Source organism: Cinclus cinclus, chromosome 1, assembly GCF_963662255.1.
Source record: "Cinclus cinclus chromosome 1, bCinCin1.1, whole genome shotgun sequence".
NCBI lineage: Eukaryota > Metazoa > Chordata > Aves > Passeriformes > Cinclidae > Cinclus > Cinclus cinclus.
In genome coordinates, this window is record NC_085046.1 from 110,447,952 (window position 1) to 110,460,666 (window position 12,715).

The window sequence follows — 12,715 nt, forward strand, 5'->3', positions numbered from 1 at the left end:
TTTACAAGAGTGTGACAGCAACATTAAAAGCAGACAAATCAAGCTTGGTAGCGTTTATACATAAATTAAGCTGTCTTCAGTAAACCCTCATTTTTGAAGAGTGAACATTTTAAAAGAAAGTTAGAGATCCGTCTTCAATTTTACCCACTGCAACTTGTGCCATGAACACATGCAATTTGCTTTCTCAGGGTTTCAGTGTGCCCATGTGTTTTTGTCTGCCTAGATAATTGCACTTTTTTCTAATTTGATTAGTTTTAAGTCATGAGAGATTTATGAAACAAAAATATCTTCTTGTCATTTTACCTTATCATAATATTGAGCTGCTTCAGCATAATCATTCCTTGCTTCTGCCAATAAAGCTTTCTGTGTAATTTCCTTAGTCCCAATCTTACCACTGAAAATGCCACGAAGGGCATCATAATCCCCAAGGGATCTGTAGAGCCTAGTAAAATTAAAAAGAGAAATCTTTTAAATAGCTCAGCAGATGTATATCAAGGCAAACAGAAGCTATCTAAATAAAAAACAAATCAATAAGAAGTAATACTATCAGTTTGAAATAGTAAATTTTTAGGAAGTATTTCTTATGTAAGATCAGAAATACATACTTAACTACATCAACTTCATCTTGTAGGGTAATAGCTGAACTATGGAAACTCCTGCAGTGGAAAAGCTATGAACAAGATGTTTTTCAACAGTCTGACTTCTTATGAGTCTTTTCAGCATCATAAGAGTGCAGTTTTAAAGTCTAACTGCTCTCACTGACAGTATTAACTGAGAAGAAATTAAAAGCATATCTAATTCTAAAAGACAGAAAGACTAAAAAAGAAATCCCACAAGCCATAAAAGCAGAGTTCTTCACAAGGCAAACCTAAGTCGGAGTAAATGGTCTCAAACAAGAATTTACTTAGCAAGTTCAATCCATCTGATCACATCTGGGGGCAGCTCTGCCCTCCCACGCATCCTTTTGGAGGGGGGCTCCTCTGCAGGGGACAGAGCCATCAGGGCACGCTCCAGGAGAAGGATGCCCACTGGCTGCTGCAAACTTGCAAGGCAGCTTGTGCTCACATTAGCTGAGTCCAGTTCCAGTAGCTCTCTGTGCTGGTAACTCATTTCCTGTAAAATAAAACAACAGGTGTGTCTACTTGGTGTAAAACTATACAGATCACTTATTTGGAATCCTTCTTCTTATAGTGCAAGATTTGGAAATAAAGCCATCAGGCCTCCAGAAGTTCCCAACTCGGGGAAAACTGGAGTCTTTCTTCTGTGCTGTTGCTCTTTGGACAGAGAACAGTACAGAGTAACCCCATATACTTTGGCTCCAGGACGTGGGACAAGTCTCTGGACAGAATCACAAGGAAAATGGGGGAAAGGTAGATGGACACATTGTCAGCCTGATCTTTTCATTCTGTTTGTTGGCAGGATTTTGCCTCCTGTACAACAGCTGTGCTCCACTTAGCCTATTCAGTGGTGCATTCCTGCCATAAGCTGAAGGCAGGATTTACTACTAAGTCTCCTCTGAGCTGAAGGTTTTCTATCCACACATTCAGCCAGTTTTAGCACATCACAGCTTCCTGTTACAGTCCTCTAGTACTGTACTCATCTAATCCTGCCTAATTTAAAGACATGACAATATTTAGAATTTTATAATATTTAACATTATAATTTAAATAATAATTAAAATATATTAAATAATTTAATTTTAATAAGAACTAATTATTTAGTCCAACTACAGAATAATCTCTTCTTCAAGGATAAACATTCTTGTTTAGTTGAAGCTTTTTTTTTTTTCAAAATACTTAAATCATTATTCTAAATGCGGGTAAAGAAATCAAGAAAACAGCATGTTTATTAAATCCAGTGTTAGGCTTTTACTTTGTTTTCTTTTCCACTGAGAAAAGTTGCAATATTATCTTAGATAAACACAAGAAAATAATTCACAACATGGGAAAGGTGCAATATCACTTTCATTACAAGAAACAGCACCACATTTTAGAACAAAAATTAAAATCAGATTCTTGCAACACATGTTCAAGAATACTGTGTGCAAAGAAAGCACTGTTTGGAAATTGCAACAGGAGATTGAGAACAGTCAAGTTACATTTCTTTGGTAAGTGACAGCCATCACAAAAACTACAGAAGAGGCACCTTCTGAGTAAGCAATAAGCAAACTCAAGTTTGGCATAAGCAAACTCAAGACACAATTTGTAGAGTTGGGAGTCTCACACTAATAAATTTGGGCACAGTACAGAAAGAGAGAAAAAAACCACAGCCTCTTGTAGCTTCCTGAGTTACAGACCCGGCAGATCCCAATGAAGGGTTGGTTAGCATATAGATTTCAACTACTGTTAAGGCAATTTAAATTAGCTGCACACCTGCTCCAGACATAATTCTTGACTGTCAGTTTTTAGGTGTTACATCAGAAACACAGTGATAACTACACAATCTAAAACCTTAAGAACAACTTTGCTAAGGTAAGACCATTCAAAAGCCCTCTCTGATAACACAGGAGAAAGTGTAAGAACTGTGCAAATGTAATGGTATGTCCCATGAATGATTATCCTCACAAAATTAAAATTCAAAGATGTCATCCCACATCAAAGGGGGTATATTTCTATTTAGTGCATTTTGGTGACTATTTGATCACTTATCTTCTCAAAGCAGAGGAAATGTTCCCTGCTCCATATGCAACAAGCACTGTCTACTTGCACCTTATAAGATTAGGGAGAATGGCATCCAAGCTGGCTGGCAGCTAAAGTATTTCTAAGGCAATTATATGTTCTTCAGAGGCCAAGCATCTCTTTGGAGGCTATGTAAACTTTTGTTATGGAGTTAACCTCTTTTAGTATTTCAGCTGGTTCTTAATCTGCCCTGAAAATGAATCCCAGAGCTTCACAGTCGATTTTAACATTATATGTGGTAAAAACCAGCTCTTTTAACCCACCAAGTTACTCTCCTGATGGAATGTGAACCTGTAGAAAATTAAAAAGTCAAACAACCAGAAGGAAACAGCAGTAAAGTAGGAAGCCATTCTGAAACCAGCCAGGATTTATTATGCTGTTGGTATACAGGAAAGAAAAGCTGTACTTCCAAATGGCCAAGCCACTAGGACAGTCTGTGAGCCAAATAAAAGCCTTGATGCTGCTCTGCTCTTGCTCACACTCTCACAGCTTGCTCTCTTAATCAATGTGAACTCAATTCCCTACTGGAAAAAAACTTCCTCTCAGTGCTTGCAGGCTGTTTGGACTTCATGACACTGTACTTTTGTTACTGAGGATGATAAGGGGATGCTCTTATTGCTCTTACAAAGTCTGTATTTTTGATTAAATTGAACTGAGCAACTTTTTGAGTCTTCATTTTATGTTTGTTCAGAAAAAAAAGTAGCCTAATGCAACAGAGTTATTAGCAGGGTCTAGACAGCATAATTCAACACAAATAAAATCATCAAGACAGAACCAACAAATGCAATGCAATGTCAAGAGGGAATATTAACAGACAGCTATTGTGAGAAGCTGGCTCAAAAGATACCAAGACAGCCCAGAATAATCCCCATAGTATTTGACCTTTTATGCAGCTGCACAGAAAAAAGTAAACAAGAAGTTACATTTTTTCAGATGTGTAATTACAACTATTAAGAAGCAAAGTTTCTCTCTGTTTACAAAGCTAGTTCAAACTAGATGGTTCTCCTGTATTTGGAATGACACCTACTGTCACAGAGTATTTAAATTTCCATGACAAAAAAGTAATCATTAGCTACCACCAGAAAAAATTCTTTTGAGAGCTAGGAATCCAACACAACATCAATACAATAGATAAGAATCATTAAATACAGTGACAATGGGTATGTAACAGGTGCTGGGACAAGGCTTTTTTATCTCCCTGAAAATTGGGTTAAAACATGAAATTCACAATCTATTCCAGGTCAGCATATTCTCATAGCAGCAGGGCTTGTCTTTCCTTTCCAGTGAAACAACTGCAGTGCACTCACTCATACTCTGGTGAGACCTTCCTTCATTGCTGAAAATCCCCAGACAACTACTTCAGGGGACTAATTCGAAAAAAATAAACAAGAGAGGCTAACAACAAACAGTCTGACAGCTACTGATATCCTCAAGACATCAAAGAATTCCTCAGTAAGCACTTCCCAGAAACAGGAAGATAAGCAGGACACCCACATAACCCTTTCAATTGTTCTCAATTCCCACTTCAATTGAAATAGCTTTCATTTGTAATCAAACCTTTTCTTGTTACTGATGCAATTAAAACATTAAAAGGTGACTCAAACTCTAGAGATCAGAAATCATATAAACCTTGAAAAGTCAGTTCAGAGGTATGATCTACCTTGTTCACATTAAGTGTCACTTGAAACACCCATTCAGTTAACAACTCTCCTTCCATCTATCTAAACTTCAGTGACAGTATTTGACCTTCACTACCACTGGGTTTATCACACATTCAGACAGACATTATATCCAGTTACTTCCATGCCATATATCAGGATTTACCTGGATGCACGCAATGAACGGTGGAAAGTATGACAGGCTCGTACTGAGGAAATTATTGAAGTCGTTCAGCAGCTTCTGGACAATGGTGTTTTTCTCAGAAGGGTTTTTAGATTTTTTTACCTCATGAAAAATTCCACTAAACAAACTGCTGAAAAGTTGCTTGGCAAATGTTGGATCTTTCTGTAAATTACAATAAAAATGGTAAGGTCACTGAATTTTGCTGTGACACAACAGACTACTAAATAAAATTAAAATATATGACCCGCTCTGAACTTTACCCCTAGACACTCTTTGGGAGTGGACTATTTAGTCTGGCATACATCTCACATGTGCTGGGAATTACTGCACTACCACTCAAATCCCATTTTCATTCTACTTAAAGAAACTCCAAGGCAATACAGGTTTTCAGGCTAGAGTGTTAGCAGAGAGGGTGGAATTGGCAATTTTCACATACTCTCAACTCCCATTACAAGAACCAGACACCCAATATCATATTAGGGACACCACAGCCCATGAAGTGAGTTTCAGGAAAAAAAGAAGACATCAACATGTGAGGAGACCTGGTCCTAAAAACAGAGTCAGCTAACAGAGAGACAGACTGTCTGTACAGACAGACAGTTTCATCTGAGACCTAAAAGCATTTTTTCAATCCAGAAACACATTTGTGTGTGTAACATAATCTTATGCATCTTGGTCTATCATGGGTCTAGAATTTGGTCTAACTCTTTACCCGAGGCTATTCAGAGAACTTGTGAGTGTGCTACTTCCATCCTTTACAGAGAGATAAGGGACTATCAAAAGTAATGAAATGCAAAGGGAATCAGGAAGGACTGTGACTTCCCAAAGACTGTAAAATGGGATTCAAACTACTGTTCAGTTCAGTCTATAGTTTCTACCAGTCTCGTGTAGGAAAAGGAATATTCGATCAGCTTTACTGAGTAGTCTGAGCCCAGTCTTAGTCACACTAAGTTAATCAGTATTTTTACAGGTCTATTACAGACATATAATAGAAGAGAAATGGTTGGTTTGTTACTGATGAGTGAGATGTCCTTTGCAATAATGTCTGCAGAGACTACTATCTGTTTCTCAAGCAGAGGACCTGCAGGAAATGGACAACAGCTGATATATCCAGTCCTCAACTGCTCAGGCAAGGCAAGTAACAAAGCCTCTTCTGTGAACACTGCACCAGCTCAGGGGTAGGAGAAACACTCCCTCAAAACACAGTCTTTAAACGTGTATAACAGTGCTTGACTGAAAAACTACAAATCAATTTTCAAAGTGGTTGCCCAGCTACATGACACTTTCCCTACAGGACCAGAAAACTTCACAAGTGACACTTGAAAAGCAGACAGACCTGAGCAAGGCCCTGCAGAGGGGCAATGAGACTGCAGTACTCAATCTGGATGTCAGGAAGGTCTCCCACACGGTAACTTCTGTACAAAATAACCTGGGCATCATACTTCATCTTCAGCTCAGATTTCAGCTCCTGAAATGCATTAATCATGTTAAAAAATTAGGAAATGGCCTCAAGCTGTGCCAGGAGAGGTTTAGATATTAGGAAAAAGCTTTCACTGAAGGAGTGGTCAGGCTTTGGAACAAGCCTCCCACAGAAGAGGAGGAAACACCATCACTGGAAGTGTTTAAAAGACAGGGGGTTTTGCTGGGTGCATTTTGGACTGCTATACAGAACACATTTACAGGTTCTCTCTTGTAGGCTGGGAGGAAATGGTAGTTTTAGCCTGCAAGTAAAAATAAATGGGCTAAAATAGGTGTTTGTGTGGTTCTTCCAGACATAAGTTCTGTTTACACAGTTGTCTGCATCTGCAGAGTATTACAGCAGTGTCTCAAACTGGTAGCTCTCAGTCCTGGGTTCCTTTGCTCTTGAGACTAAATGTTATCATTTTTTGAGGATAATGTAAGTTATTTTTAGTAACAGGAACCTCTGAAAAACTGCCACAGAGCTTAAAAACACTTAGATTTATTGTAAGTACATAACACAACCAGGAAACACACGAAGTAATAAGTTTCTGGCCTTGATAAACACTCAGCAAATGATTATGACTGACATTCCTTCAGGTTAAAAGTTCAAGCCAGTCCAGGTTAGTCCATCAGCTGCACCACATTTTTGAGTTCACCTTCAGACACTGGATAATGTTGTCCACATATGTCTGCAGTGTATTGTAGCTCTAAGGCTACTAGTTTCCAGAAGAACAACTGTAAAGTGCTTCCCAAGAGCTGTTAGAGACTCCCATCACATTAAATCACTTCATGCACTTTAAGTGGCAGACTGGAAGTGTTATCATTCAGCTCTTTTCTCGCCCATGTTAAGTAACATCATTTAGCTTTAAGGCCACAAATAGCATTATTTCCAAATTAAACCTGAAGTTCTTAAATTAGCAACCAATACCTTACAATTACCCTTTCTTCACAAAGTTACTACAAGAGATGAAGTACAAGACTGCAAATGGCATCAAGACTTAAAGTTTTAAATCCACGTGGATTGACAAACCTTTTCTCTTTTCTGTTCAGCCAGACTTTTTCTGGCATAAATCAGACTGAGTTTGTCTTGGTCCTTCAAGAAACGTCTTCGCAGTCTCAGAATTTCTGCTCTTTCTTCTATACCTAGGGAACATATGATGATGTCCACAGCTTTTCCTTTCAGATTTAAGGCAAAAGCCTCATATAAAAACAAACATCATCTTTGTATTTAGTAGCTTACCAGGTAGTCTCCTAAACTTCCTAGCAAACAACTCAATGCAAGGCCTTTCAACAAGCCAGCCAATCTTAACAAACTAAATTGCTCTTACGAGAACAGGTAATAATTTATACAGAGACTTCAAGCACATGGATGAAGTAAAAAGATCAAACTATTGTACAGGGAAAGACACTAAAACTCACTAACAAATATGCCCCATATGCCAGATTTATTTTAAGCTCTCAAAGGCATGTATGTCATTTACACTATATTCCAGAAAGCACATAACTCCCTAAATAAAAGGGGTGTTAAAAGATACTCAATTATTGTGTAGTAGGAATATTGTACTGTATTTTTTAAGGTACAATTACAGAACTTCCACTGGATCTACTTGTGCTCAGGACAGTCATGGGGAAAGTTCACTTAACTGTCAGTTCAGTCCACCTCCTAGAAAAGGAAAGTAAGCAAACGAAAACATACCTCTGTAACTGGTATTTTCCTGGGTAGAAGACCAGGGACTAACTAAATGGTAGACTGACCTCTCTATTTCTGTAGTTCTGCATGAACTACAGTCCACTATTCATAACTGCCCTGAAACACCTCTCAAGTACTGAAAAATGTTGATCTTTACAGCTCTATGCCAGAACTCCTAATGTCATCACTTTGGTCAAAATTTTAATGACAAAGTAGACAAGGGTTAAAGAGGGAGAAGGATCTTAAGTCACTTCAGAGCAGTACAGATATTTTTCACTTAGTGACTGGCTGGAAGAAGGAGCATTCTCAGAAAAAAACAAGGACTTTGAATGACAGACTGCAAAATGTTGGAGATCATGTCAGCACGGTTGAAACGGTTTAGAAAATAAATTTAAAGAGATCACTTCTTCAGAGAGTTCTACTTAAAACAGAAGGGTCAGAACTGTCTGTTATTCATGTTGGGAAACTCTTAGGAAGAGGTAGGAATGCAGAAATCACACAGACTGGTTTCTCATCCAGTCAGTTCTTTCAATCAGCAATATGTAATTTTACAATTCCTAGCACAATCCTAGCTTTCTGTGACACATGTATCATCACACACTCCTGGAAACAAAATCTCTCAAGGTGAACTTCAGTTGGACTGTCTCAAAGATAACAGACTGCCAGTCAACTAACTGACAAAGATGGTTTATTAAAGTGTACTAATTGCATAGAAATTGCACAGTAAGTCTTACAGACCTTTCGTTTTGCTGTCCACTTCATCTCCAGGCAAACCTAACCTTTTTTTCCCAAAATCCGGCCCCAATGGTTTAAAGGTTGCTTGTTTAAATTTTTCACTCCGTTTGCTAACTAACAGCATGGATGAAGACAAGGATTCAGAGGATGAAGGAACTGCATACTCTGCCAGTGTGTCAACACTACTTCCAGTCAGCCAATTAAAAGAACTTCTACCACCTGTAACAAGAAATTGCCAAAAGGCTGTAACATAACTCAGATATAAATAAAACAGAAACATCTATGATGCAGGTATTTCTTCTCTCCCAAAACCATGATTTCCTAGTGTTTAAGGGCAGAACAAATTTAAAGCTGCTAGGTAAGACAGTGTTTCTTTTACATTAGGCAGAGCATAAAATGTGTATGAGACTAATAAAAATGTGCTAATTTTTCTCATACTACACACACACACAAAGCCCTTAAAAACAAAATACCAAATATATTTACACTTCTACATTAAAAAATCATATGCAATAGAAATTACATCATTCCTACAGCAAAAAAGAACATTTCAGAAAACACTGGGCTGGACTTACTGCCATGCTGTGTAGGTGTAAATTCATATTGCCTTTGGGTAGCCCTCACTCGCCCACCAACTGACCCAGAAGGAGAAAGGGATCTTTCCTGGGACAAGTTCCTGTGGATACTTGAAGAAGCCTGACTCTCCACAAACATTGGTGTGAGCACAGTACTTCGGTAACGCCAGCTGGAATCAACTACGAAGTCCTACGAAAAAAGAAAGATTTGAAGCAGAACAGTAAAGATGGAGGCTTTCTGCATTTCTTCATTGAGTAGGACAGCAGAAATTACAGTCCAGAAACCAAAAGACCCTCCAATGGATAGGGCAGAACTTGGCTATAAATAAAAAAACTCCCAACAAACCACAAAAATGTGTAAGTTCTCCACAGCTCAGTAAAAAAAAAAAAAAAAAAAAAAAGTCAATAATTTAGAATGGTTAGCTGAGGACTGATTTACAGCTCCTGCAGCAGTATTCTTGGTTCTTAAGAGTATTTCTCCAGTTGAAGATGCTTCTCTCTACTACCCTCTTTTTTAGTATTTCAGTACTCTACAAATCAGCTCTATTTTAATTGAATACATATTTTTTAAAGAAAGTACAATTATTACCCCCACAAAATAACCAAATTTCCAATACTGTTCACAGCTCTTAACTGCAGCATCTATTTCACAAAACCCTTTGAAAAATCTCCATTATGCCATTCTTTTCTAAGTCATAAATACATTAAAAAGTACAATTTGTCACACAGTTGCATACAGGACAACACAGTACAATTCACCTGAAATTTGCATTCAGACAGTGGATGCTCAAATATTTTCCTGGAATAGTCTGGACTCTTGCTAGTCATTTCAAGCAGAAAATTTGTGATTAGACTCAAGTACTGTGTTTCAATCTTGGTGGAATATAAAGAACTTAACAGTGACAGCATGCGGTCAAGAGTATTTGTGGGCAACCTTGTCTCATGACTCCAAAAATTCCTAACAATTAATCTGTAAAGGCAAAGAATAAAGTTATTCTTGGTTATCTTCAAACAGAGCCCCACTTCCAAAAAAAAAAAACAAGTTAAAAAGGGAAAAAACATCCCCAAACCCACCACCAAAAACCTCCAAACCAATAAGCTGTTAAGGCCTTAAACTAACACTTCCGTGTCATTAATCTTCCATTGAATTACACTGAATTCCTCATTCATCTGTCATGTTCTGTGCCTCACATAAAAGGTTTAGTCTGAAAAAATTATTTCTGTCAAGTATTTTCCTCTTGAGAAGTGTTATAGATGGAGAAGTACCAAGATATCCTTTTTATCTTTTGCTTCATCAAAAGAAATTTTAAAAATCCAACATTTACTTTATTGTTGTACATTCTTGTACAGCAGGTTCTCCTTGTTCAAAAACTCTAGAACCTTAATACAGAATTAGGTTTAACAAAGTGAAACAACCTCCCCATGGCTTAGAAGTTTGTTCAAATGCTTGACTTGGTGTAACACCATGGGACACAATTTTATAAATTAACTTATTGGAAGAAAAGAAAATGGTATTACCTCAGTGTTACTCTTTTATATTTAAATACTTAAAAAAACTCTAAGGATCAACTTTTTTGCTCTAAACAAAGTAAGAGAAATGGAGGTATTTTAATTTCAGACAGTTATCACAACACTCTTTACTCACTGCAGTTCAGCATTCTCATCAATCAGTCCTTGAAGCAGCATTTCTTTTGCCACTTTGAGTATCTCCCGAGAATCATCATCTGCTTGACTCTCTGCATCACTAATGGTAGCAGAAAAATATCTCTTAACAACTTCTTTCAAACAATTCATAGCAAAGTAAGAGATGAGGATGGTGGGACAAAAAGGAGGAATATGCCCTCTGATAAAAACTCAACTTGGCATGAGAATATAACGAGATCTTCCTTGCCAAAAATGCCTTATATCTCCGCTACTTATAAAAGAAATTATCTAATAAGCTAATTAATGTTAGGTATTTATTGTGAAGTTTGCAAGGTTGAATCTGAAACAACAGGCAGAGAATGCTTTTCACAAATGATGTCAGAGTAAAAAATTGACTGTACTTTTTCTTTGCAATAACCATCCATTCAAAGACTTATCTTGGGAAAAAACACACAAAACCCAACTAAGTCAGGTAATTCAACAGCAACCTACTTGACAAATTAACTATATGCCTGTTCCCTATTCTAAGGGGTCAAACATCAAGACCATCTATATACTACAAGATGGAAACAATCCAGATCATGTCCCTGTACCTTAATCTATCTTCTGCCTAAAGGCAAATTTCTTTAATGCATAATTTTCACTAGTTACAAATTCTAGCAACAAGAAAAAAAGCTGGAGCATCAAAGTAAGACCTCTTATGCCATCCTGCTGTGGTGATGCAACATCCTAGCTCTGGTCCTAGTATTTATCCCTTACTGGAAGTGATAAAATCGTCACCAAAGGCCAGAGCCAGTTAGGCAAAATTACAGACTCTGTTCTTCTGACAACTGGAAAAATCCCTCACGGAGGGACATGAAGTTGGAAGACTGCTACCAACACTTTCACTCCGCCTGTGACAAACCACTGAAAGACAACATCTGCAGTGAGCACACACCTGTAATTATCATAAATCCACATCAGGATATCATACATGCGCTGTCGACATATTACAGAAGGGTGAGAAATGAACCCTGTCACTCCAGGTAGAAATTCTTTAAGTTCTAGTGGTTTTAATTTAGACAGCATCTTGTACACTATATCCAAACAAACCCTTTGTCTTTCATCATCCCTAAAAGAAGAGGAGAAAAAAAGCCCCAGTTACATTGCTTTTCTCATCACTGCTACACACAGAACCAAAAGATCAGTTTACATTTTAGCAACAATATTTGGTTTTGCATAAGGGGCTTTAAGTAAATACTTCTGGACTCAATCTAAGAGTAAGCATACAAGTAAACTAATACAAACTAAAGAAATTGACATCCCATTGGTGTTTCACTCTAAGGCCATTTTAGGGGTGTTTGTTAATTTTTTACAATGAACTAACCATCTTAATTCTCAGATTACATCAGATCAAATTAGGGGAATAATGACCAAAAAGTGAAGGTGAATTATAAATGCTTCTGAATATAAAAATGTTGTGGGCAGCATAGAAAATGCCATCAAGAAACTTAACTATCCATCATAATCACACAACTACTTACCTATGATTCATGATCTGGATAAAGTCTTTACTCCTTAACTGCAAGTGGAGATCAGGAACTTCTTCAGCCCGGCACATTATTACTTCCAGACAAAAGGTTTTCATCACACCATGAAGTTTGGGTATCAAAAAGAATACTGCATTCATAAACCTTAACATAACCAGAAGCCCACAAAGAAAAGCAAGTTATTCTCTATTATTCCTCTAGATTTACAGTCAACATAGCACATAAATCATGACATACCTGTCAGCAAGAGGTGGAAAATTCTTAATAACTTTATTCAAGCACTGAATAAACTTATCATGTTGCGTGTTCTGATGATGCTTTAATTGTTTTATAACACAATCATAAACTGGATCTTCAAGTATCTGAAAATAAGAAAGACAGTAAGACAAGGATACCCATGAAAATCATAACCACCTGAATGAAACATGGTTTTGCTGCTATACCGTTTGATTCTTGTACATTTGACTAGGCAAGATCCAGCCAACTCATCTTAACCTTTATAGTGCTTCATGGGTCCCATACAGCTCTGCCTGGGTAAAACACATGACTGCTGCTTAAAAA

General features: G+C 37.4%; 1 protein-coding gene across 1 annotated transcript in view; it reads right to left on the reverse strand.

Annotated features, from left to right (window-relative positions):
- The window catches only part of PRKDC (protein kinase, DNA-activated, catalytic subunit), an 82,820-nt gene that overhangs the window by 23,934 nt on the left and 46,171 nt on the right, over positions 1–12,715 (reverse strand). Inside the window, exons 53-64 of the mRNA XM_062501556.1 lie at positions 12,392–12,516; positions 12,149–12,298; positions 11,563–11,736; positions 10,627–10,725; positions 9,741–9,951; positions 8,982–9,171; positions 8,410–8,625; positions 7,012–7,124; positions 5,857–5,988; positions 4,503–4,682; positions 905–1,113; positions 304–442 (exon numbers count right to left, since the gene is read on the reverse strand). Coding sequence (XP_062357540.1) covers positions 304–442; positions 905–1,113; positions 4,503–4,682; positions 5,857–5,988; positions 7,012–7,124; positions 8,410–8,625; positions 8,982–9,171; positions 9,741–9,951; positions 10,627–10,725; positions 11,563–11,736; positions 12,149–12,298; positions 12,392–12,516 — 1,938 coding nt within the window. The remainder of the gene's footprint in view (positions 1–303; positions 443–904; positions 1,114–4,502; positions 4,683–5,856; positions 5,989–7,011; positions 7,125–8,409; positions 8,626–8,981; positions 9,172–9,740; positions 9,952–10,626; positions 10,726–11,562; positions 11,737–12,148; positions 12,299–12,391; positions 12,517–12,715) is intronic.